General features: G+C 37.4%; 1 protein-coding gene across 9 annotated transcripts in view; it reads left to right on the forward strand.

Moving 5' to 3' along the window:
* The window catches only part of CCDC171 (coiled-coil domain containing 171), a 159703-nt gene that overhangs the window by 122082 nt on the left and 11220 nt on the right, over positions 1 to 26401 (forward strand). For 3 of the 9 annotated variants that reach the window (XM_063179594.1, XM_063179592.1, XM_063179593.1), the window contains 2 exons: positions 9790 to 9945; positions 11090 to 11246. The exons of 1 other annotated variant lie outside the window; for it this stretch is intronic. In XM_063179594.1, coding sequence (XP_063035664.1) covers positions 9790 to 9945; positions 11090 to 11149 — 216 coding nt within the window. In that variant the 3' untranslated portion in view covers positions 11150 to 11246. Of the gene's footprint in view, positions 1 to 9789; positions 9946 to 10780; positions 10963 to 11089; positions 11248 to 26401 lie in introns of those variants that run through there. 5 more of the 9 variants (XM_063179588.1, XM_063179596.1, XM_063179589.1 and 2 more) reach the window with 4 other exon arrangements.

A 26401-nucleotide genomic window follows, 5' to 3' on the forward strand; every position in this document is an offset into this window, starting at 1 on the left:
ATGGCCTTACTTGCCAGGCTCCCAACCTAATAATCCAAGTCACATTCTGCAGTCTTATGATAAGTTCCCACTTACTGAAAAGGCACTTGGTGCATTTGCCGAAGACAAAGCAGAAAGTCATGTCTTCCAAAATAAGAGCTCTACCATCAGAAAAGTTCGTGTCTTCTTCTCTTTTGTTAAGGAAACTTCCCGGTCTGGCCATTCATGAGACTCTGGCAGAGACAGTTCCCAACGTCAGAGGCTTTCACTGTTGGGAGTGAAGCCCTTCTCCGTGGGTGGCTCCAGCGAGCTGATGGGTGCCCTGCTTGACTCCTCACACAGCCCACCCTCACACGCACTCAGAGCAGTTTCCTCGCAGCTCCCAGGTGTCCCATAGCAGTGTCTCACGTGTCTCAGTCCATAAAGCCATTTATTCACAGTGCAGTAACACAGAAACAGCTCGAGCTGGTCCCTCTGGGCAAGACCCCCAGCAAAGGAGCCCCAGATCTTGTACAGCCTCAGTCTCCCCGCATGCAAGTCTTGCTCTTCCTCCTGAGTCATTAGCTTCTGTCCCCACTCTCTGTTTTCATCCGCCTAGATGGTGTCACCAATCTTCATCTCCTTTGTTATCCCAAAGGTAGGCAATTCCCAGCTCCTGATGTGTCTGTCACCATCCATTCACCTGGCTGCTGTCATCCATATTCATACTCCTTGTTATGCTGAAATTTGGCAGTTCACAGGCTCCCACCCAGAGCTCAGATTACATCTCAATCTGTGGCTTGCCTGTCCAGCTACCTGGGCCAGATGTATCACCCAGCTCTTTCAACCAAAGTTGCTGTTGTTCTAAGTGAAAAGCATTACTTAGATTCTTGACCTCAGAGGCCAGACTTCAGTATAGGGGAGTCTCATTCATCCATCCACCGATTTTTAGCTTGTGTTGGTTGGGATATATACCTTTCTGAGCTGAGCTAATCTCTCACATGACAAATGGCAAAAAGACAGACAAACACAATCACTTTTTCCCAACAAGAGTTTTCTTCAGCTGTAAACCCATTGTTTTAGAACTAAATATTCAGAGATTATAGGGATGATTTTATTTGATCTTCCTCAGATTATAGTGGTTAAAAGCAAACTTTGTGAAAAAACATTTTATTTATATAATACTAACCTTTAAGGATAGCAAATTTTCAAGCTCAGTGATGATGCCCCTTCTGTTAGACATTTACTTTGGAAAGAGGGTTGCTAATGTCTGTGCTCATTGTGAGATTTGGTATTAGGGATACTGTGTTTAAATTTCCTCCTCATCTTTTGGAACAAAAGTTGTTGTCACTGAAATTTCTAATAAAACATTTTCATAGCATAAATAACTCTTGAAAGCAAATGGATTACTGCTTTTTCCTGTACTGCCATCATGAATTCGTGTAATTAATTGGAAGCCAAAGTGAAAAACTTAATTTGTGATCCAACCATACAGGTATACTTCAGAATTTCCTTGCAAAACTACAAAATATTGCTTTATGTGGGATTAAATACATTTGTTGAATTAAAATGCAGTGCTACCATGAGCATTCTTAAGAAAAACAGAAGAAATTAAGCAAGAGTTTCATATAACTTTGCACAGTTTTCTAGCCCCTAGGCTCTTTAGACTTGGGCATTCACCTAAAATCTGGTACAGGGATTAGGACTCAGTAGTGAGTATTAATGTGTGAGCCATACAATCACAGTTGTCATATTGACTAAACCTGCTGGAAGAGACCTTGGTCTCTCTTAGTAAATGGCAACTAGATCATATACTATGCTCAGCTTTTTGTGTGGAAAATAAAAAGTGGATGCATTTCCCCTTTCTATCCATATGTAAAATATTTAATTCACTTTAATATACATGTTTTCAATATAAATGTTTTAATATACAATTTTAAAGCTGCTTCTTGTGGCCAGAAGGGAATAATCTATAGTACTTCATAGCTCTAGCCAAAATATTTAAGGAAATATCTGTATCAGCTCAGATTTTTTTCTCTTGGAGTCAGCAACAGGCTTTTTCTACAGCAGTTCAAACTAAGTCAGTATTTTTTTCGCAAACATATTTCTTTTCTAAAAGTAATTGAAATCAGTCTTAGTTAAGAGAGTACTATTTAAAACCAATGAAAAATAATATTCTAATTTTCAGTAAACTACTATCTTAGCAAATAGTTGAATTAGTTACTTATGATGGACAGTTTGTAGACAGCATTTCAAACAGTAGAAGAGTTTTTCAGATCTCATATTTACCTCACATTTACATTCCATGTGAAGTTGTTTTAGATTTTTCTACTTCACAATCTGATAGCTTAACATCTGCTTCTGTCCCCTCCTTGAAATGTTCTACACATTCACCCGTAGTAAATCCATAGATTTTAGGCAATTAAGGCTTAGTGTTTAGGTAACATTTATTTATAAAAATGGGTTTGTTTATATAAGATATCCATATGTAAGATATGAGGAATAATATATCATTTTAAGGAATGAGAAAATGAGACTATGCTTTTTAAAATTTATTTTAGTAACATATATTCGGTTTTGGGAAACAGAATTCTATATTTCAACATTTGTATGGTTTTTTCTGGTTCCAAGATGTCACTTCAATAGGCCAAAGGCAATACCATCAAGTTTCAGACAACTTGTACGTTACTTGTCATTTCACGTGAATTTTGATGGGAAGTTTTGCTCTCTTCTTTCCCTCAACACTGATTGTGTGATTGGATACCATTGTGTTTTGTAGTAAGACTGCATCCGGACTTTTCTGTAGTAACTGTTGCTGTTTGGCTCTTCTCATCAGTGATAATGCATTATGCTTGCATTAGGTAGATTTTCATGCTCACTTAAAATGTAGGCTTTATAGTAGTGTCAGTGACTACCCTTCTCTCTTTCATCCCTGTCTAGAATATACACTGCAAAAGAAGCTGATAATACACTGAGAAGAAGACAGGATACCAGCCTGAAACTTCTTTCAGTTTCCATTTCTTTCTCACTAAAGTCACTTCCTTGAAAAATTCTAACCTTTCTTCACAAACTTACATATTCGTTTTGAATCAAGACTCTAAGAGGATGGGAAGAGTGGTAGCATTTCCCCCATTTGTAGTTTAAACTACAAATTCTTTGGGGCCAGAATTGTTTCTCCTTTACATTTTGCATGCAACTATGCTTGACTTGGTGCAATAGACAGTGAGAATGGTCTTTGCATATAAAGACCAGGTCTTATTGGCCTTTAAAAACTGGAATTTCCTTAATTTTGTGAAGTGACAATTTTCTTGCTTATTCCGGAGTTATTTCTAAATAGTCAAGGCTGCAGGTAGCTAGCTCCTTTGCTATAAAATTCTCAGGATGCTTTCTGCCTAGTCATACCAACTAAACACATTTGTCTTAATTTATCAGTTTCTAAAAGATTGAGGTAATTTCTGAAAGTCTTACACTTTGGAATAATTTTCATGGCAATTGTTGTTATGCTCATCCACTGTGGTTTCCAGTAGAAGCACTTTCTCTAGCGTCGCTGTCAATTTCAATGCTCTCTTTCAATTTTCTTGTAGGAAGTCATGTCATTACCTCTTGCAGAGAATCTAGCCTTTTATTTAGAGCTTCATTCCCTTGGGTTATCTGCTGAGACCTACAGGGTAAAGTAATTGTTATTGAAGCGAAGGGGATAGAGTTAGGCCCCGTGTGTGGCACTGAGTCAGCTTTTGTTGGGGGAAAAAAAAAGTTGTAACAAAACTGACCTGCTTTTTGGCACATTTAAATTGTGCATGCCACGCTTGAATGGAACTGAACAAAAAGTTTAGTGTTGAAATGAGATACAAGGAGAATAGATCATTAAAGATGTGCCAAACAGCTGCAAAAGTGCAATTTTGCTGAATGCAGTTTCCCTTGAGGTTTTTTCCCCCCATTCCAGAGAAGCTGCTGTATTTATATCCTTCACTGATGCCACTAGATGTTTTGTACTATGGGTCAAGGCAGCCACGATGGATTTTCAAATGCTCAAATGTATGGGTAAAATTTATTGCAATAATTTCATCTCAAAATATAGCTCTCTTAAAGATATAATAATTATCCTGAAATCTTGTTTCTGAAAACAAAAACTAATTGATGTATGTTTTGTTTTCTGGACTCATTTTAATGAATCTTATGTATCTTAGTTCAAAGCAAGGCAGTAATGATACACATACAGAACCCCACTCCATGGAGTTTTGTTTTCTGCCAGTTGTTTTTGCCTGAATTCCACTTCAGCCAAACTCTGTACCAGGAATGAAATTCTCAGTCTTTTCAGATTCTTGTGTAAGTAGTTTGTTAATTTAGTTAGCCAGTGTTAATCTTTCATTCTTATGAAGTTCATTCATTATTCCCTCTCTTGTTCTTTTTTATCTTTTTGTATACATAGTCCTGTGGTAATTTGCTATGTGCTAACACTGTTTAGTTGAATAATTCCTGAAAGAAGGGCCAAGCAGTCAAACATGAATTACAACTTTTCTGTATGTCTCTGGTTTTTAAAGTATGTTATATAAACTAGATGGCCTTTTATTCTGACTGCTCCATCTGATGTTACAAAGTCAATGCTTATATTGTCAGGCTGTTATTCTTTTTGACACTTTTTAATAAGCATCATTTCAGCACAGTAAACCTTCCTTTAGGTTTATTTCTTTCGAACATTAGATGCAGTTCTAGGATAACAGCATGCCAAATAAGTCCTGAGATAATGTAATAGCACTGATATGAAAATAAAGAAACTGATTTTTAATAAGTTAGTATTTTATTTGTAACTTTAGAATAATGGAAAACTTTATATGGAAATTTTCATTAACTACAATTTGTACCTCATAATCCATATAATTTTTTTAAACTCTGTTCTCAATATCCAAACACTAAGCACAAGGGAGACAACATGTTTAGTGTTTTAGGTGGGAATTTAAAAGGCCGTTTTTATAATGTATGATAAATACATTAACACTTTGATGAGAAGTCTTCTGCTAATTTGCGTATGCTGATTTCTATTTCTTGTTGTATGTTTCTACTATAACTTCAATGAGAACAGCTAAAGTTTGAATAACCTTTGAATTTCAGAAATTAATTTTTTAAAAAGATTGGTTTTCTTTTTGTGTTTCCAATTTCTTGAAGATTGTTATGTAATTTGTCAGTATTAGCCATTTTTCACTTTAAATAAAGTATTTCAGATGAAATAATACTTGAAATAAAGTACTGGAGATTGAAGTCTTTCAGTCTTGTAGATTTACAGGCAGCAATACATGCAAATGCAGTTTTATAGCATCTATAGCACCATCCACCTGAAAATTACTGGCTATAGAAATGGTGTACAGAATTAGACAGTGACTGGTTATTCAAAAGTGCATGCAGGGGCTGTTACAAAACATGGGTTTACATGTCCCCTGGAGAACTGTCCTAAGCTTAAGTGTTTTCAGTCCTTTTAAAGATTAATATAGGGAAAGAAAGCGTGACTTAAATGTTGCTCTTTTGCTCTGATGTTCACTGGTTTGTAGCTTATAAACAGCATCAACTTTAGTTAATTTTATTTTTCTCTCAACTTCGGTTTCTATTCCTCACCGACTTGTAGCCAAAGCCAAAACTTTTTATGCATACCTTCATATTACAGATGAGACCTCTCTGAAAGGTCATAAAGGCCTTCTTCCACTCAAAATCTTCAGAGGCCTTTTTTCTAATTGAGTAAAGATCGAAAGTTTAAAATACTTAGTTCCTTTATGATGTGACCTGATTAAAAAAAAAACCAAACTGATTTTGCTCTCAAAGACAGTTAAAGTCTTAGGGACTCCTAAGACTCTCCCTCTTAGGGGTTTTCTGGATAGGGATACTGTTTTACAGCTACTGTTCAGTAGCTGTAAAAAAAGAGATTGTCAGAAGTATTTAGACTTAAAATAATCTGTCCATTGAAAGTTATACTTGAAAAGAGAATTTGGGCACTTTTGCAAATTTTCTCCCTGGTCCAACATCTTCAGCCTAAAAGCATCCTTTTTCCATGCCAACTCTAAGAATATAGTTTTATCTTGTGAGTTGTAGCCAGTTACCTGGGAATTCATGCCTCTGAAGTTTTCATGAAGCTGCCTGTGTCTTGTCTTAGTGCTGGAGCACAGGTCTCCTCTCACAGACACTTTTGGATTAAAAGCACTCCTACCATTTGCTTCTGCCATATCAGTACTATGTGACATAGGATGTTGATGTCATAATTGATATTGACATCCTCTATACATTAAAGCATTGAGTGGAGTGAAAAGAAAGGAAAGAGATTGCTGTAAAAAAACCCATTCAGCATCTGATTATTTCTTCTTTTTGTTTTTGATTATTGTGAAGCAATTATGTACAATTTTTGCTCTTAAAATTGACAATCCTAGGTGAATTTCAGTCACTGGATTTGTGTTCAGTCTCTAGGATGACTTTGTACTAACCGCTGCATTTGCTTGAGGTTGGAAGGAACCTGTGATGGTCCTTTGGTCCTAGCCTCTTGCAAAAGCAAGGAGGAACACCTAGATCCAGTAACGTTTAAAATCAGTATTCTTCAACTCCACTGTTTCTGTGACCTCCTTAATTAAGTCTTCTTCTCCCCCCTAACTTTCCTACAATTCTCATCTAAAAATGTTTTAGATTTCAGAATGAGTTGCAGTAATATTGGTTCCTGTAAGTCTTAGGATCACTATGTCTTGCCTTTCTGAACAGAAGTAATTTTCTGGTATGTGTTCTTGAAACATTTTGTGTGTAACTGAAGACAAATTTTTATTGTTTTATGGTCTGTTCTCAGTTTTAATGTCACACTATTACCAGCATATTCAAAATGAGAAGTGCTTGCTTAGATGCAGACCATGCAAAAGTGTACAAATGCCAAATTTTATGTTTTAAAAATTAATCAGGAGTGTTGCTGAAACATCTTATTGTTATGTATACTTAAAAACTATATATATATCTCTTAACTGCTATGTGTACTTAAAAACAAAAGAAAGCACTCATTAGGAGGAGTGGAAGAAATTTCTGCAGAGCCAGATTTGCATTCTGGGAAATTCTGTCATCTGACTTTCTTGAACAGAAACAGTTTCCAGAGCTGCAGATATATTTGTATCTGTAAAGTTCAAATAGGGATCTCATTTGAAGTTCTGAATTCCTACACAGATACCTTTAAGGTGTAGGTGACGGATATTATAACTTGCATGTGGCTGGGTTCTATGCCCATTCCTTGTGTATCAGGCTTAACAGTAACTTTTGAATTGTTGAAGACAGATCTCTCAGTCTGTGACTGACATAAGTTTCTTAAAATCATTTGTGCATTCCAGGGGCACATCTGAAAACCCAACATACTTGCCCTTCCCCAGATGGCATTTAGAATAAGTATTCTTCATGCTCATGCCACCCCTGGAAGTCCTAAAAATAGTTTAGGCAAGAAAGGCCTAAACTAACTCTGACTCTTTGCTAGGGAGTTGGGATATACTGGAAGGACTGTGTACAAATGGGTGCATAAATGCCATCTTCCACATTCATAAGGAACCATTAGTAACTGCAAAACTACTTTCTTCTGGACTAAAAAGAAATCTAAGCTATTAAAAAAATTGCTATGTGTGAAAATAGAAGTTTGCGAATACATTTTTTCCTAGATTTAAAATTTTAAAATTCATTAAATGAGAGAACAAGTTATATATCTGTGTAAGTCAGCAATGAATTAAAAAATGCTGTTTCAGATAACTGCATGGCCTTAGAGTACCTGTGGAGATGTAGGATGAAGCTGTATGACTTAGCGGCTTCACTAGCTTTGTAGTAGCAGAGGTAAAAGGACGAAGTTAAGGAAATGTCTCTACATTCTAGTTCAGTGAAACCTTTAAATATCATGTGTGAAAGGAACACATGAGATTCTTTCTATGAGATATGAGACACAGCTTGTTTTGTGTGGGATCTCAGCACATCAGGACTGATGTGCTGAGTCACCAAGACCACCCTTGGGGGGCTCGGAGGTCTTGGAATGTTGCCAGAAGTGTCTGGTGGCTGGACTTTGATCCTGCACAGGAGACGACACCTGTATGAGGATGGGAGGATCTCACTGGGATAAATGGTGAAGGGATAGGTTAATTATAGTGTGAAACACAGGTTTTAGAATTTCGGTACAGGGGGGGTCTAGAAAAGTAAGATGGAGGAATTAGGGCGTGCCCTGTCCTTCTTCTTCTTCTTCTTGGCCTCCATGTTCTGTGGTGGTGGTGGCACTTTGGGATTGGTTCTTACTGAATGTGCACTTGTCAATAAGGGTGAAAGGTATTGGGGAAAATAGGTAAATATCTTACACGTAGTTTTGGGTATAAAGATAAGTGACCGCCCCGGGGGCGCTCAGTGTGCTCATGGCTGACGTGCTGTGCAGACCTCTGTTGGGCCGAGAGAAAATCTTGTAGATAAAAACTAATAAACACTGAAGACCGAGAAAAAACCTGGAGACTCTTTTCGTCCTTTGGAGCGCGGGCTGCCCAAGGCCATCCCGAGCCTTCCCAGGCCATCAGAAACAGCCGAGAACGGGACAGTTATGCAGTGGGTCACAGGCCCAAGTAATAGTCCTATTTCAACACATCTGATTTTTAATGTATGGGCTGTTGCCATTTGAAGACTCTCAGGCAGTATTATGTGGCGTGAGATATATCCCCACTCCTTCTTGGTATTGTTTCTGAATAGATGCAGCATTTTAGTTGTGTTGAATGTGAAATAAAAAAAAATTAAAAGCAGGACTAGAGTTGACAGTGGCAGGCTTACAGAGCTATGAGAATACACTATCAGGGTTACAACCATAGCATTTAAAACATTTTGGATATTTTTTTTCTGATAAGAAAAGATAGGGTGGTGTTGACTTGCCATAGCAGTTTTCTACACTTAACAATAAAATAACCTGATAGATTTCAGTGGTTACCTTTATTCTGAAAAGCAGCAGTGTGTTTGAGAACAAGGAAAGGAAAACAGTTAAAAACAGTTAACTTAGTGAATGTCTGGTTGTGGTACCATAGTTTATAAGTCTGTACTACAGACATATTCAGAAAGCCAATTTCATTTTATCTGTTATATGTTCTTACAGTTGCAGCTTGCTATGGCTCATTTCAAAGGGGAAAACTGTAACTTACAAAATGTGATTAACCAGTTGTAAAGACCAATGATATCAAAAGTGTTAGACTATTTAGAATATATAAAGTTACCACTATTGTCAAATCATTTGTTCTCTCTTGTGCTGATAACTTTATTGTCAGTCTGATCAATATTACACAATTGGGACATTCTTACACTATATACGTGAAAACAATTATATTTTCCCTGCTATGCTGCAATTAGATTATTTGCTTCCAGAGATCTGTAGCTTTACAGTATTTCTTTTGTTTCTGACAAATTAATTTTCTTAACATGAATTGGGAGGACTCATTTTGAAAGTATGAAAAATCACCTAAAATTGTGTAGTGATTCTTTATAAACAAATTGCATGTTCACTGAGTTTTGTAGTTAAATAAAATAAAAAATAGTATCAACTGTTCAGTGCAGTACTGCATGTTTGAAAATAGCTCACTTTGTAATTGGAGTACACAGTCATTTGCTTTTCCTCAAAGCTATCAATATTTCAGATTTTTGAAGAAGTACAAAATCTCATGTTCGACCTCTGGTTAAGTCCTTACTTACAACCTAAGTGCCTGGTTATAATTTTGTTTGATTTTTCCAATTAATAAAAATTAGATCTTCTCTAATGATGGATGCTACTTGGCATTTAAGTATAGCTTGTCTGGCACTAAAGATTTGCTTTACTTTTTAAAGGCTGTAATTCAAAGTTTCATGGAAGTCTACCAACTTGCAGTTTCCAGAGTTGAAATATTAGTCAGAGAAGCAGAATCTTTTCAGCTTGACACTGCAGCCCTAAAGTCCAGGCTCCAAACAGCTAGTCTTCACTTCATAAAAGGGACCTTACAAGTGGTAAGTCTTCTTTTCAAGCAATTTTTGTCTTACCAGTGTGGCTTCTTACACAGCAGCTCTCTTCATGCTGTATAGTTTCTGTAGGGGAAATACAGTCATATTTATGTATAAATGTAATAGAGCAATAAAACCAGTGTGAATAGAAACTTTTTCTGAAGAGAAATTGAATGGTAAAAGTTAACACAGGGTTTAATTTTTACTACTGTATCTTCTACAAGGACCTGTTCACATGCTAGAAAATTACACATTGTGAATTTTACCCGTACAGTAATAGTTGAACTTTGGACCTGAAGAATTTTACATCTAGAGATGTTGGATGTTAAACCAGAATGTTATTAGCTTCATGTAATCAAAGTGTTTCTTAGGAGATCTGAATTATTTTTAGACAATTGTGGTTATGAATGATACTTCTCAGTAAATTTACAAAGTTAATTTCAAAAATAATTTCTGGTCTAAAAATATTGTTGCCAACAAAGTGCTTGGATATGTTTAAGGGTAATAAGGTCAGCCTTCAGATTTGATATCTGTCTCTAGGGGAATTACTAAATGCAGATTTATTTGTGTCACACAGTCCAGAGGCCAGGCACATAAACTGTCATAAATATGTAGCCAAGTATCTCTGGAGTGAGACTGTGTAGGATGTGCAACACTCAATGTATTTCTCCCCCATCTCTTCTTAGTTTTCCACAGAGGATAAAGGAGAAGGCTTTAGAGTTCATTTTATTGGTGGTGGTTGTTGTTCTTCTTCTTCCCTTCCTACTGTCTTTTCTTTTAGTCTTGTGTAGTAAATGGCTATAAAGAAAATGAGTATTGTTTGTCTTTCTTTTTGAAACAGGAGACCTGTAAGAAGAGAGCTGTCACAATGCAAATGACACAAATACTGTAGCAAACATATAGGGAAAGGCTGTGACTGTGGCTTTGGCTTTGGTTGTTTCCAACAGAATTATATTAATTTCTCATCCTACTTCTAACAACACTATGGGAAATTACTGCAAATATAAACTCTATTAATCAATGCTGAATTTGAGTTTTAACATGTTGAGGTGACAATTGTTGAATGAAAACTTTGTTTACTTCTGATTACATAGCCTTTCTAAGAAATGAAATGACTTCACTGAAATTGCTTTTTTCCTCTTCCAACCAGACTCTTTTGATGTCTTCTGCTATGTTTATGTGTGTCCTGCTGAGCCTGTGCCCAATGTAATTGGACTTCTCCTTTGCCTGTTATGGTTGTTTTTGTTGATGACCACTTGTTTACTACAGATTGGGAAGTCCGCCAAACTTGCAGCAAGGTTTGCTTTCATTTGCATTGAGAGGGCTTTTAACAAAGATTATGCTAGTCCTGTCTATGAAGGGCTTTGCAGTGGCCTGATACATTACAGTGAAAACCAGCTCTTGGATGTTTGTGTAAATGCAGTGTTTTTTAAGTAGTTTGTATCTGCATGCAGTGCCAATGTAAAGATTGCATTGTGGAGGGATCTCTTAGCCCTCTGGGGAGAACAGTAGTTCTTCCTTTAGATGAAGTTTAATTTGAATCTAGGCCTAAGCATTAATATGAAATGTTTTAAAATTTTAATGTAAAAGTGAAAACATTCAGAATGAGAGTCTCAAGTTGCCATGAAAAAGTGATTATGGTATATTTTGTAGTATCTGGGTTTTCTGTAAATTTGTCCCTAATATTTGTAAAAGTTGCATTAAGCATGAATTTTAATAACTTCAGGCATCACAGCTTTGCAGTGTGACTTAGATTTTAAACATTGTAGTTGATACTGTTTTGGTTTGATTTTGAGGAAGTTCTGCACTGAATTGCTTTTTCTAGTGAAAAAAGTAGAACAGATTTTTTTCCTTATTTTAAATGAAAGGGAGCAATGACTTTTTGAGTACATATGTGGTTTCGAAATTAGACTAGCTGTGTTAGTTTTAATTCACTGTCTTCAATCATATTTCCATTGCAGACAAAATTTTACATGGAGGTGGCAAACACAGCAGTTAGACTGTATTGGTTGCAGGCCTTTGTATGACATATGTTTATGTTTCCTGAAGAGTAACTACCGCTCAGTGCTGAAATACATTTTTTAAATCTTACAGTTGTGTATCATGTGTGGACTCTCACTTTATCAAATTGGGATTTATCTCACATGTTGTGGCTGTTTCTTGAAGTCTGTTATGCTAGTCGCTTAAGGATCTTACCCTGTCTTACATTGCATGCAAGTTTGGCCCATCCATGAACATTGATATTTTCCATGCTTATTGCTTTCCTAATTGACCGGTTTCTACTGAAATTTCGTAACCATGTCACCTTTCTTTCTATTCACACCACTTCTGTCTTCTGCTGCTTTGGGTTTTGCCAATAATTTTAAAAACAAAATTGATGGCATGAGGCAAAATTGGTGATTCTAACTCTTCATCTTTTATCTCAGACTCCGAATTGACATCTCCATCCTCCAGTCCATTTCTAGTCCAAGCACTTTCCTTCTAGTCAATAGAGTTTAGGTTCTGAGATTGCTATATGTGGTCATGCTAATGCCAACAGAGGGGAACGAGAAGGGATGTGATTATGATGGACAGAGGTGAGATGAACACTGGAAACATTGCTTATAGAGAAGAGAATTATGTAGGGAGAAGTGAAGTCAGTGGCAGAATGTCTCTGTAGTCTTCATTAGTGCCTAGTTATCTATCTGTCGTACTTGTCTTTGACGATTCTTACTCTGTGGAGAAAAAGGCCCTGTGCATTTTTAAATCTTGCAACTCTTTAAAATTCAGTATGGCTGAAAAACAGCTTAGGTTTTCTACCTGTCTTCCTTTCTTCTTCTTTCCTTCCTTCTGCTCCCCCTCCCTTCCTCCTCCCCTCTCCCTGCCCTCCCCCCCACCTTTTTCTATTGTTCTCTATTCCTGAGGGTTCTTGGTTGGCTGGTTTCAGTTTTTTTAACTTCTTCTGATTTTTTGTTTGTTACCAACTGCTTCTGAAATTTCCCTTACATTTCAAAAATGTCCCTTTTTTTTCTTCTATTAGGAAACTATCAACATTTTGTAATAGTCCTTCCTGCCTATTTCTTGTTTAGAAATATCCAGTAATATAAATATCATGAACTGGACTGTGCTGAATTCTACTGTCTTCATTAATTTTTATTCTTCTTCAGATACATTGCTTTATTATTATACTTGCACATTCTTTCAGAGTTGCAGTAATAAGTAGACCTTGAACTGAGAGCTTAGAAGTGCTTTATTGTGCAGTAGTGCAGTCATAGGCAGTTTCTTTGTGGGTGCTGCATGGCAATGTGTCATCATATTTAGTCACATGGCAGGTATTTGAATCCATCGTATCCAAGGGGCTTTTGCTGCAAGTGCAGGGTTGCAGGGTGTGGATGCAATGACACTCTCTTTTCCAGGGTGACTGGACACATTGAAGGAACAGTGAACAGAATTCAGTTCATTATAAAATGTTTTCAGAAAATCTTCTTGTAGCTTCCAGCCCTAAGATTTTATACCTGATGTCAGTACTTGTGTCAGAAGTTGAAGAATGTACAATAATCTGGTTTCAGTTCTGGTAAACAAAAGAAGTTACTTTTGTGCTTCTTGTCAGGTGCTTCTCTGAACCTGCATGGGCACTGATCTGGTGATACTCTTTCCTTTTTCTGTTTTCATCTCAGAATCAAAGGAGAATAAAAAATGAAGAGCAAAATACAGTAATTTCTAAAGATTATGAAGAGAGAAAAGCTTTGTGTGTACTGGAGAAATGGAAATTGGGGGACCCAAAAAGACAACTTTATTTGAAAGGGGGAGAAAGTGAGTTTCAGATGGATGAGAGGGGTGAAGTAAAGACGTCTGTAAATGTACTAGAATTCCCTAACTCTGAAAACAACTGTTGTCTTTTGATGCTCCTAGCTGACATGAAAGTAAAGTCACTCATTGGTTTAATGTGGCTATATTTTTGTGTCATATCTTTTTCACCACAGTTGTGTTTGTGTCTATCCTTTGTCTAGAAATGTCTAGTGATATCACTTAAAGTATTGAAAATACAGAAATGGTGCCTTTTGTTGAGGTGAGAGAAGCAGGCAGAATGATCTTTTGCATGAATAGGATGTATTTGTTTTTGATATCCTAGTGATTGACATATCGTTTCATACTTCTGTGTTGAAAAATGCATTAAGCAAGATGTACACTTTCCTCCCTACTCAAAGCAGTCAGCACTCAGTTCTCATGATCTACATGAAACCCTATTCATGGATGATAGAGAGAAAAGAAATATTTAAAACTCAAACTTATCAGCCAACTATTTCCTGACATTTTCTCCCTACTTAACCAGGCTGATCCGGGCAGTGGTTTTACATATCTTTCCCCCATATACTTTGTTTCCTTGTCACCAGTTCAGTCTGTTATGGCTAAGACCTGCATCTAACAAGGGTGCATTGTCCTAAATATAGAATTATGAGGCTGGAACTAGAGAGAAAAAAAATATTAACTATTTACCTGTTCTCTTGCTGCATAAAGGAAAGGTATTTATCAGTGTCATGTTAAATGTCAGAGCCTTATTTCTGATGAGGAATTCTTCCCAGATGTTGCAAGAAGCAGGTAGGTCCTGAATGAAAACTCTCTGTTGTGGTTTGACATGACAAAGATGCCAGGCACCCACAAAAGTCTCTCACTCACTCTTCCCTACCACAGAGGAGAGGAGAGAGGGCAGAGGAGAGAAAAATTTAATGAAGGCTTCATGGGTTGAGATAAGGACTGGGAGAAAACACTCCAGGGACAAAACAGGTTCAACTTAAAGGTAAAACATGAATCTATTACTAACAGAGTCAGAAGAGGATAATAAGAAGTAAAATAGGCACTTAAAACCACATTTTCTTCCCCCACCCCTCCCTCCTTCCCACCAAGAGTGCAGGGAGACCGGGCATGGGAGTTTGGTCAGTTTGTCACCCCGGATCTTCCACTGCTGCGGGAGAGGAGTCCTTACCCTGCTGCACCATGGGGTCCCTCCCACAGGGGAAAGTTCTCCATGCACTTCCCCAATGTGGCTCCAATCTCACGAGCAGCAGCCCTATCAAAGCTGCTGCAATGTGAGTCCCTCCCACAGGCACACAGTCCTCCCAAAACTGCTGTGGCGTGGGTCACTCTTCCAGGGTGCAGTCCTCCAAGGACAGGCTGCTCCACCCTGGAGGCAGGGGCCCACTCTCTCCACCAGGTCTCCCACTGGATCACAGCCCCCTCCAGACATCTACGTGCTCCAGCATGGGCACTTCCCCCAAGGGCTGTGGGTGGATCTCTGCATCCCCCATGGATCCCCAAGGGCTGCAGGGGCACAGCTGCTTCACCACGGTCTCACCACGGCCTGCAGAAGAACCTCAGCTCTGGTGCCTGGAGTGCCTCCTCCCCTCCTGCACTGACCTTGGTGTCACCATGTTCTTTTCCTCACATGTTCTCATCTCCTCCTCTTCTCTGGCTAGGAAAAAAACTGCACCTCACTTTGTTTTGATTTTCTTCTTAGATATGTTATCACAGAGGTGTTACCAACCTCTCTCATTAGCCCAGCTTTGGCCACCACCATGTCCATCTTCAGAGCCATCAGGGATTGGCTCTGCCAGACATGGTGGCAGCTTCAGCAGCTTCTCACAGGAGCCGGCTTTGTGGCCTCTCTCTTCTACCAAAAACCAGGCTGTGGAAAACCAACAGTCTCCTTGGCTTTTTCACTACCTCACATAGTCTTATGCACATTTGAATTTGTTTCATGAAAGAGTTGAAGATACTGGTTTTTAAATTGCCTTGCAGATGGTAATTAGACTTACTATTTTTTTACTGAGTTGATGTGTTTTCCTGGAAATAGTTTTGGGCAGAATTCAATAAATATGGACCTTAATAATCATAACTTTGCTCAGTATTGTTACTTACCAGTGTTTAGTTGCTGTGGAACATGTGAATGTTCCTGAAGTGATAGTAAGTAAAGAAAAATATGACAGGCCCACAAGGAAAATTTCCTGACTATTGAGATGGTCATAAACATCAAAGTGTGGAAATATCAGAAAAGTGAAAATAGAAGTTCATAAGATTTACTAAGTTTAATGTCTCTGTAAGACTGAATCCACCAGTAATATCTTCCTGAAATTCTGTTTTTATTGAAATATTCACATTTATTTCCTGACTTTAAGTAATTTGGCATCACTTTGTGAGAAATTACTCTCACTTTCAAAGGTTTATTAAACCTTAAAAAAATACAGCAAAGGACTGAATAAGGAAAAAGGACAGCACACTGGGATTTGGTCATCGGCTGCTACAAACTCGTCCATAAAAATGGGAGTTGCATCAGGCAGTGCTGACTCCTCCTAAAGTCTGCCAGTCAGCTCTTCTTCGCCATTCATTGGTGGAGACTTTCTTGTACTTGATTGGAAGTCAGGTGTTGTGATGTCTTGCCCCCCTTTCCCCATTCTCAGCTTCCCCATGCAAGGGGCTCAAGTAGAAGCCTTCTCTCCACATGTTCTGCACAACCCAGGCTGTCCAGTGGCAGCAGTACAGAGGGGGTGAACGGGCACTATAGCAAGAACAGAGGACATCTAAACAACAAACCACAATAACATAGCTATACATCAATAAATCTTCTCTTAACATACACACAATATTCATCTCTTAATTACGAGATTACTACTAGTAATTACTACTAATAACAACAGCAACAACCTGTATTATAACTCACATTCTGCAATTTAGGGTAATGTTGTGAAAAGCAACATTACCCTAAATAAATAGCAAACAACATGTTTGCTATTTTGTAAAGAATGCTTCCTTTTCTATGCAAAAAATTTTTGATACTCAATATTCTAGGTACGTGAACTTTAAACTTGTCAGACTGTTATATTTGAAAATTACAGTAATTTGATTAAAATGTTGCCTATAAGGCAAAAGGTTCAGTTAATAGAATCCATATGTAATTAAAGTGCATAGCCAAATGTAATCAGACCCCAGTGACTGGTGCCTTCATACTGATAGTTTTACAGTGGCCTCTGGGGTTGAAAGTTTATGTTACAGTTACCAATGTAGCTGTGCTCCAGAAAAAAAACAAGGCAGTGTAGCTGTTGAAGCAGGTATGACAAGGTCTCAAACTGATAATCATACAAGAAAAGTAGCTGATAAGTCTGAATTTTGCAGCTGTCTTCCACTTGGCAGGTGGAAGAAGCACAAGTATTATACTAGTCAAAGTGTTGCATTCTGCAGCACCACTGCTATGTAAACATTCCTAAATGAGGGAAGTATGTCCAATAAGAGCAAGTAACAGTGTATTTTTTTAATAATATAGTTCCTTGATTTGTGTGAATTCATGTTTTAATCATCTGAAAGTTATAGACACAACACTATGTACCAAGCCACAAAAGAAGTTTAAAAAAATTTCCTGAACTTAAAAAAAAAGTAAAATATTTTCTCTGGACAGTTTTAAGAGTTGACATCCTGTGTTAGAGTTCTCTAATCATCACCAGCACAATTTACAATCAGAACACACAGAGAGCCAGTTCAGACCAGCTCATCTGTTGACTTTGGCAGAAGCCCTTAATCTCACTGTGTGTAGCTGCCACTTGAGAGCTGGGGACTCGGCAGAGAGCCGAAGCAGGGTGGGATGCAGGGTTGGTCAAGGCATGAACACATAGGCCTGCTTCATTTCAACAGCCATATACTGCTTTTTTTTATACTCTTTTCATTTTACAGCCTTTTTTTTAAAAACCTGAAATTAAATGAGGACCTCTCATGAGCCACTGCGCTCCAGGCATAAGAAATTGTAATGTCTGGCTTCCAGAAACTGTCCCGTCAAAATGTGCTTCTGATTAGGTGGCTTAATTACAGCTGTGAAAACAATGTTGATTTAGGCCTCAAGATTCCAGTGCATGTCAGCCGTTATTAGCTAGCCTTGGACTGAAGCCACCATTTTAAAACTCTGTACCACTAAAGTCACACACTGCCTGACAACTTTTTATTTAGGCAGAAATGTTGCCAGAAGCAACACATTTTATGCAAAATATTTTTCATTGCACAAATTTCAAATGTGACACAGTTGATGGACATAAAATAGGTAGTTATGGGTGGACCTCACCAAGTCCAAAACCTAACTTTTGCAAAAAAACCCTACCCCAATACATCCCCCTCCCCCATTTCAAATAGTTTTTTCTAAAGTTTGACTGACATAATGCTTAATTTTAATTCCTTTAATTCAGTTTTATTCCAAATCCAGCGTGTTGGTTTAACCACCCAATTTTATTGCATCTAAATTTTCCTGACAGTTTCATTTGCTGTTGGGAAATAAAATTGCCATTTTTGCAACATGGGAAATAATGGCTAGTTTCAAAACCAATATGTTTGAAACTTCCTTTGCCTGAAGCAGGTTAAGGCACACACTCAATTTACTTTAGGGGAAAAAAGCTCATTAAATAGTTTTTAATATTTTAATATAATTTAAATAACTGCTTTCACAGTGGGAAGGCTTATTAGGCCCATGTATTTACACCTGCAGAGAGGTAAATGTTTGGGTAATTAGGTGGTTTCCAATAATCAGTTTTTCAGTTGAGGGTTAGTACTGTAAACACTGTAGATGGACAGAAAGAGTGCTGCATTTAAACATTACATTTCCACTTTTAGCATTTTACTTTCAAGTGCTTAAGAAAGTGGCTTAAGTAGGGTTGGTTTGGTTTTTGTGGGATTTTTTTGTTTTGGTTTGGTTTGTTTTAGTTTGGTTTTTTTCCTTTGTTTGGTCTGCTCTTCAGCTCTCCTTAATGACATGAATTGGGTAAGGAATGTGAGAGAATGTGTGTGGGTGTTAACTCTCAGCAGAGGTCGGTACTTTGGAAGAGTAAAATCTACATTCTCACTTCACTGTTGCTATGAAATTCCAAATGTCCATGCTGTGTGGTTTAATGGAAACCATGTAGTTCCTAAATGACCACAGGTTTGTTCCGCTGTTAAGCACAAAACAAATCTTTCAAGTCATTGGCTAAGTCTCAAAAAAGGAGGGTCATGTTTTCAGGAAGGTAATCTCCTTTCCTTTTTTTTTCCTTCATGGTTTGCATTTCTATGGCATTAGAAATGTGTTCCTAGTGAGGTACTGGAACTACCAGCTCACAAACAAAATTCCTCAGTTCCCAGGACTGAAAACAAGACACTTGGAAGCTAAAGCGGTATTCATCTCTTACCCTAAATATGGGCCAGTGCAGCAACAGTACCTTCAGGAGCAACTAATTGGAAATTAATTTCGAGAAAATAATGATTTGGATAAGGAAGCAAGTCTAAAGTGTAGGTTCAAGTTTGTCCTGTAAAAAATCATCGTGCATGCATTCTCTGCCTGCAGCAGAGTAGTGGAGAGCAAGGCAGTGTATGCCTACACTTTATTTCATTCAGTTTTCAAAGGAGAAATACTGGAATGAACTAGTCTTCTATTTTCTTTGCAAATACTAGGTGGGGTTTCCTGAAAAAGAATGTTTCAGAAATGCCCGAGTTGCTGTGGAGGGCAGCTGTAAGTCAGGAGACAACCATGTGATGGCTTTTTCCTTATTAGACACCTTTGCACTAGTCTTTTGAAATGTGTTTCATTGGTAATACACAATGAGTTTAATTCATCAGCCACATACGTTTTCTTCCTGTTGGCTACACACTGCTGTTTCTTTTGCCTTCTTCCCACACCTATCAAAGGAGCATTTTCACGACATCAAATTAAAAGAAACATTCATATATTATTACATATATTGTTAATGCTGTAGTAGAAATGAAAGTATTGGGAGTGCTAGGGTGTTATTCTGAGAACTGGGTATTATAGACCAGGACATTTAACCCTGGGAAAAAGTTTTTACAAAAGAACAGAGATAAGGACACCATTTAGAGAAGAAAAGGAATATTCTCTACAAAGGCAGACAAATTCACTTCTTTCCAGACTCAAGGACTTTTACTCAGGCCAGAAGGTGCTTCCTCCTCCCTTTTGAAGAAGTTATTTCAAGAAAGAGAGCTGGGAAGCTTCTATTATTCCCTGCTAAACTGTGGGTTAAACATAAAGGGAATGTCTGTTTGTTCTGAGACTCTGAATTTGCTGAGAAATTTTTGGAGGGGATTAAAGCATAGCTGTGCCTGAATGAGTCTAGCGTAGATGCTTAAATGGTGAGTGAATCCATGCAATCCAGTCTGTCATCTTTCTGATATTTTCTTGACATTTTAAATTTAAATCCTACAAGTTATACTGTTGTGAATAATTATTTTCTTGTTTTCACACCTGTTTGGTTTTATGTTTCAAGCTAAGTATTTAAAGCACTGTTTATAAGGAGAAAATTCAGTGCTGATCTTCAGATATTAACTTTGATAAAGAGTGCAAGATGTGTAGATGCACCCTGTGGATTGCAGTTCACTTGATCAGGGTGACAGATAATAGAAAGACAGTTTTTGTTGTCTTTTTGCTGTTCTTGTTTACTTTATACTACTAGCTCACTGCCTAGATCACAGGGGGAAAAAAGATTAGAGTATGACCTAGGGCAGTGTTGCCAGGAGCCTGTCTATTTCTCAGCTAGTAATGCGTGTATGTGCAGCATGCGCTTGTAACATAGTGTGGCTAATATTACATTCAGCCATTAAGAAAAATAATAATTAAATTAAAAAACATATATGTGTACACACACACACACTCTTTTGTGTTTTGTAAAGGTAAAGCTCGTGTTAAGAGGTTTGTGTTTCCCTCTGGGTGGCAGAGAGGTACCTCGCAGTCAGCCTTCCCTCGACGGGACACAACTGTCTGTGATGCTCTGTCTCCTCTTAGTTTCTGCTTCTGGTGCAGTCTGTACTGGGGGTAAGATCATGGGAGCACAAGGAGCGCAAGTATTGTCTCTATTGTCCCCCAGCAGATTTTACTGTCAGAACTAACCTCACTAGTCCACACAGGGGAGGGTGGATCGTCTTTAGGCCAAAGGGTGATTGATAGTGAGTGGAGTAAAGAAGGGTAGATGCATACCACAGCAGTCAACTTTATTTTGCGCCTTTCTAGAATTTATGAAATTGTTTTCCTGTTGAATTGTTAATGCTCTTTCCCCCTGCCTTCTCCTATAATTGTGCATGTTTCCATCCTTTTCAACTGTGAAAAAATTTTTGCATTCCATTCTGTGACATGATTGCAGAAGAGTAACATATTTCTTCAAAAAATTAATATGTTTGCCTACTTCCATTTGCTTGCATTTTGTATTTTAAGCATAAAAGTTAATGTGACAAATGAAGAAAAACCAAACCTTTGAAATATATTAGAGAATACAACTTGTGGAGATAGACAGGAAATTCAATTAGTGCACAAAGCATAATATTGTTCTTAGCACATAATTTTATTCCTGTAATGTTGGCGTGATTTAAGGGAATACAGACAGCAAGTTACATCTTCATCTTTCTTTTTGCTGAGTCTTACATATTTAAGATACACTGTTTAATATTTACCCATCTGGTTTATTTATTTATTTAGTTGCTGTTGTTTCTGAGTTATGTGTAAAAATTTTTAGTTGAATTCTATGAAACCCACATCATGTAGAGAAGGCACAGTTTTTATAGTTGATCATAGTGAGGACCTGTTTTCTCCAGAGACTGAAGTCTGGGAAGCAGTTCGACCTGTTGAATAAACTAATAATTGAACAACTTTTTAAAATGGGAAATAGGCACTCCACAGGGTAAAGAGCTTTACTGTCAGCTAAAAAGTTGTTATTATGATTTATTATGATAGTGATCTTGATTATTCAAATAACATTTGTTTTCTTCAGTTTATTTAACAGTTGAGTTAAAGAAATTGATTTAGAAAGAAATGTGCTTCTTAAAGTGTAATTTCACTTCCCTCTTTTACAAGAATTTGAGGAGTTTTTTGACTTTGAGAAATGCAACCATTTGGAAAGACAGGAGCCTCTTTTGCTCAAGCAATCAATTCACCCCCCCCCCCTTTTTTTTTCTTCCTTGTGGTGGAAGGGAGGGTACCTTTAAAATGAACAGTGAATAATAAAATTTGCTAAAAATATGGTCACAAATAGTGTGGTTAATCACCAGCAGAGTTTCCCTGATAGATGTGATGATACTAGGAAAGCAGTGACATTATGATGGTGCAATGATTCCATTTCATCCTTTTCAGATGGTGTAACTCCTTGAATTCCTAAAAGAACTCCTGTTTTCAGAGAAGCCTATAGAAATCTTAAAACCACACCTTTGGATGTGGGTCTCAACTGAAGTTTGCCCATAAACTCATAGCTGACTCAGTTAATGTTGCCACAAAGCTAACATTGCAATACTTGCCTCTCTTAAATTTGTATGTTCAGCAGTACCTTGTAAGACTTTTATCCTATCTAGGTGATGAAGATGATTTGACACATACAGTTTCTGAAGGCCAGAACCACAATAATGAAATAATTCACTAATTTTTCAGCTTTTGTTAGCACTGAGGGTCTCCTTTGATCGCAGAAGGATCATCTTGTATGGTGCTTATATGCTTATGTTCAGGCATATGCTATATGCTCCTGTTAGTCTTTCAAAGCCTGTGTGACATCAGATTTCCTTTCACAAGGTCTATTAAATCTGTTGCATTCTTTTGGGAGGCTGAACATAAAACATTGTAACTTAACCAAGGCTTTGTGAAGTTTCCTGACACATCAAGTCATACAGTTTAGTTTTAATTCGCATATGTCAAAGCATCCTGTTGCTTTAAGTATTTTGAGTTTAATTTAATAACTTACTGAAGTTTTCTGTGCTTTAAATATGAGATGTTTTAGAAGACTGTAATCTTAATGGGACCTCCGAGTAAAGAAATTGTAGGTATAATTCTGGAATGTACAAGGCATACCAAATTACTGAAACATCCCTGTTCTGGGGGTTTTGTTGGGTTGTTTTAGAAAACTTGATTTTTTAAACTTGTATTACACCTTTCTGGTTTTACAAACCAAAAGGCTGAAAAACATTTTCCCAAATCTTCCTCTATGTTCTTCATGACTGATGAAAGTTTGGAGTGTTGTATGTGTTGGTAGTTTCTGGGTTTTGGGCTGTTTTTATTTCTTTGTTTGTAGCATGTGGTGGTAGTGTCTGTTTTTTGGGGTTTTTTGTTGCTTTTAACTTTGCTATGCGAGCACACATTTGGCTTAAATATATATGAAAGGATGAAATTCCATTAGCATTTTTTTAATGTTTATTCATCTAAAATATGATTGGTATGCAGGAAATATTAGTTCTGTTTGCCTAGTGGGCTCACTTGAACTGCATATTGAGTCTCACAGAAAGAGACAATCTAGTACCTGAGCTAAGAACAATTCTTGGAGGCTTTGCTCAGGAGGCTAGTAAGTAGAAAAAGTACTATTGAAGTAATTATTATTTTTTTTAATTTAATTTCAGTCTGATATATAATTGTATATATAGATTTGGTCAAAACCAACGAAGACAGTAAACCTAGCTCACCCACACTCAAGTTTTTTATAACTGATAAGTTTGATTTCTTGCCCAGTTACTGTAATTTGGATCTTGAATTTACAGAAGACTTACGTATTAGCCATCAACTGAAACAGAGCCTAAAATATTTTTCTCGGCTATTCAGATATCAACTGATACTTCATAAGCAATATTGTTGGAAAGCCTACTGTTTTCCCTAATCATTACTGTTATCAAACTGCCCTTTAGGACTCTTTTGAAGATACACTGCTTCAGATATTGCATGTAATCTGTGGAAGAAGGAATAATTCCCTCCTGAAGTTACCTCAGCTAAATTTTACTGGGGATCAATGAACATTAAAGTACTTGCCTTGAATAAGCAAACAAAACTTAGAAAACTATACTAAACCTACAGGGAGCCAAATGTACCTCTTTGTGGTCAATCTGTCTGTGATCTAATTTATGGTGGAGTGGGATGGAACCCTTATCAGAATTTTAGCTAGTGGGCTATCCAGAAAATCTACATGTATTGGCCAGCGCTAAAAAGATGGAATCCTTTGTTCTCCTAATACCTTGATGATTTTAATAATAAACCACCATTTTTAGCAAATGAAATTGGCAGTAACACTAGTTCACTTTGAAACATGGTATAAGTCAGTCATTCTTTGCTCCATCACTAGAGAATCTTTTTAAAGAGACTACTCAGTTTAATACAGTTATTTAGATTAACTGAGATTCAGATTCGCATGTACTGCAACTGTGCAGGTGTTCCGACTCAAAATGCAAGTGTTTGTATTTTATATATGAGATTCCAATCAGTCTGCTTTTCAAATAGGTGCAGATAGGTTGCATAGACCATTTCTGTATCCCGTTTATGGTCCTAGTTCCATTGTCTCCAAAGAGTGAACTTTGATCTACTCCTCAATAGCAGATAGTAAAGGCTGGCAAATCTTGACATCAGCATTTCTCTTGTCATTTCAGGATTACAACCACCAGATTAAAATCTCAGTACCTAGTGAACCAAAATAATATTTGTTCATTTACAAGATGTACAGTTATATTATTCACTATGAGGGCATGCATGTCCCTGACACTTCATTTTAATTCTGAGTAATGCCAGTTTCCTACATGGAATCTGATTGAGGTGTTCACTGTATTTTCTTCATTGCTACAAAGCTATCCACTTCTGCACAAGCAGCCTCTTCCAGAGGTTTGTGAGTTCCAATTCTTTATGATTTGCTGCTTTTCACCACCTTTCATAAAGACAGGTTGGTTATGTTCTTCCCATAAATTCCTGTCATGAGAGGAGTCTGCTTTACATCTTAATCAATATATTTCCTTTCTTTTTTTCCTTGCATCATGCTTAGGACATATCTTGAGCTTCTACTTTCTACAGTCTTGATGTCTGCTTCTCTTTGTGAAAATAAAAATTCTTGAGTGGAAAAAATGCCCTTTCAAAGATTTTTAAAGAGAACTGCAAGGGTACTTTCCCTGTAGATAGGAAAGAAAATAGAATACATAACCTACATGAGCTTGCTGTAGTTTAGCAAACCGGAATCTTAAAGGGCTGTGTTGATAGTTTTTGAGCCCTGTCTTGCTGGAATTTTGGTAGTTGAAACCCATAAGGGCAGTAGAAGCTATTTGCTATAGTGGTTTTCATAATTTCACTGTCCAGACACCAGTGCTCAATCCACTTACCCTCTTCAGCACAGAGCACTTGAGTGTCATCAATACTTATTACATACATATTGACTTTTTAAGGGACTTTTCTGACCTACGCCATGTATTTATATAGAAATATACTTGAGAGAACTAGTGAGCAAATCAAAGTATTCTCAAAGCATCTGTCAGCAAAGTAACAGTGAGTTGTGTGTTTGGTGTTATTTTTCTACAAGCTATCAAATGAATCCTAAAATGTTAATTTCCATATTCTTAATAGATAATTTGTTTTATTAGTTATACAGATCCATATTTCTAAAAATACTCCTAAAATATTGTGTATTTGGCAGAAATGCATAGGAAAAATTAATCTTCTGCATACCTAAAGATTTTTTAATGCAAGAAAGCTGAGTCATAAAGACTCTTTCATTGTTTGCAGCCTTCCTCCTCTATGTTGTTAAGTGCTACTATTGTAAATAAATTACTTTTTTCCCTCTTTCCCCTTGAAACCAAATTGCTGTTACAGTATATTTTTGCTAAGTATAAAGTGATTGAAGTATTTTACTGGATCAGTGTAATTTCCTTTTTTGTCAAAATTGCTGTGATTATCAGCTCTAGGGTGGTTTTTGGTGAGAGATTAATAAATGCACTGCTGGCAAAGGTCCACTATCCTTGTTCCATTTAGTAGCAGAATGCCTAAATTGTAGTTGAGCCGGTTCGTCGCAAACAGACAAAAAGGAAGGTAGCATTTTGCTGTGCGTGAGCAGTTAGAGGGCAAGCAGACACCGTGCACCTTGACCACCTATTATGAAGCTTTTTGCTGCAATGTCAAGTGAAAGCGAGTTAATTGGGTGAAGCTGTAGAGCATGTTAGGGGCATGGTAAAGGGTTGCTGTCTGACAGCTGAATGTCAGCAGAAGCTAGTGAAGTGTGGCTGAGAGACAGAGACCTGTCACAAAGTTCATGTGGACTGTAGCACTGTTAGGGAGATGAAACGTGGTTCTGTCTCACTTTCTCCCTCATTGCATTCAAGCACCTTAAGATTTCACACTGTATGTGTCAACCCTTGTTCTCTAAGCTGTTTTCTCCTAACACTTCTGCATTCAAATGATTGGACAGAAGATGCTAATGTTTGGCAAAATGAATGTAAATATACTTCTTTCCTTTTTCTGCTAGAGCAGCAGTATACATCCAACACAGATGAAACTTTGAAGGCTTACGTCAGACAGTCTCACTGGATAGGAACTGGGATGATGGCTGAATACATATCTTGTGAGAATATGAAGTTTGGCACTTCAACTAGTGCAATAGGGACTGTTTTCCCAAAAGAAAAGGCTAAGTAGGGGGGGGACTACTTTGTGAGCTGCTGGTGCCTTACCATGGCATTGTGAGTCTTTTAGTTTCTGATG

This window comes from Melospiza melodia, chromosome Z (assembly GCF_035770615.1).
Source record: "Melospiza melodia melodia isolate bMelMel2 chromosome Z, bMelMel2.pri, whole genome shotgun sequence".
Taxonomy (NCBI): Eukaryota; Metazoa; Chordata; class Aves; order Passeriformes; family Passerellidae; genus Melospiza; species Melospiza melodia.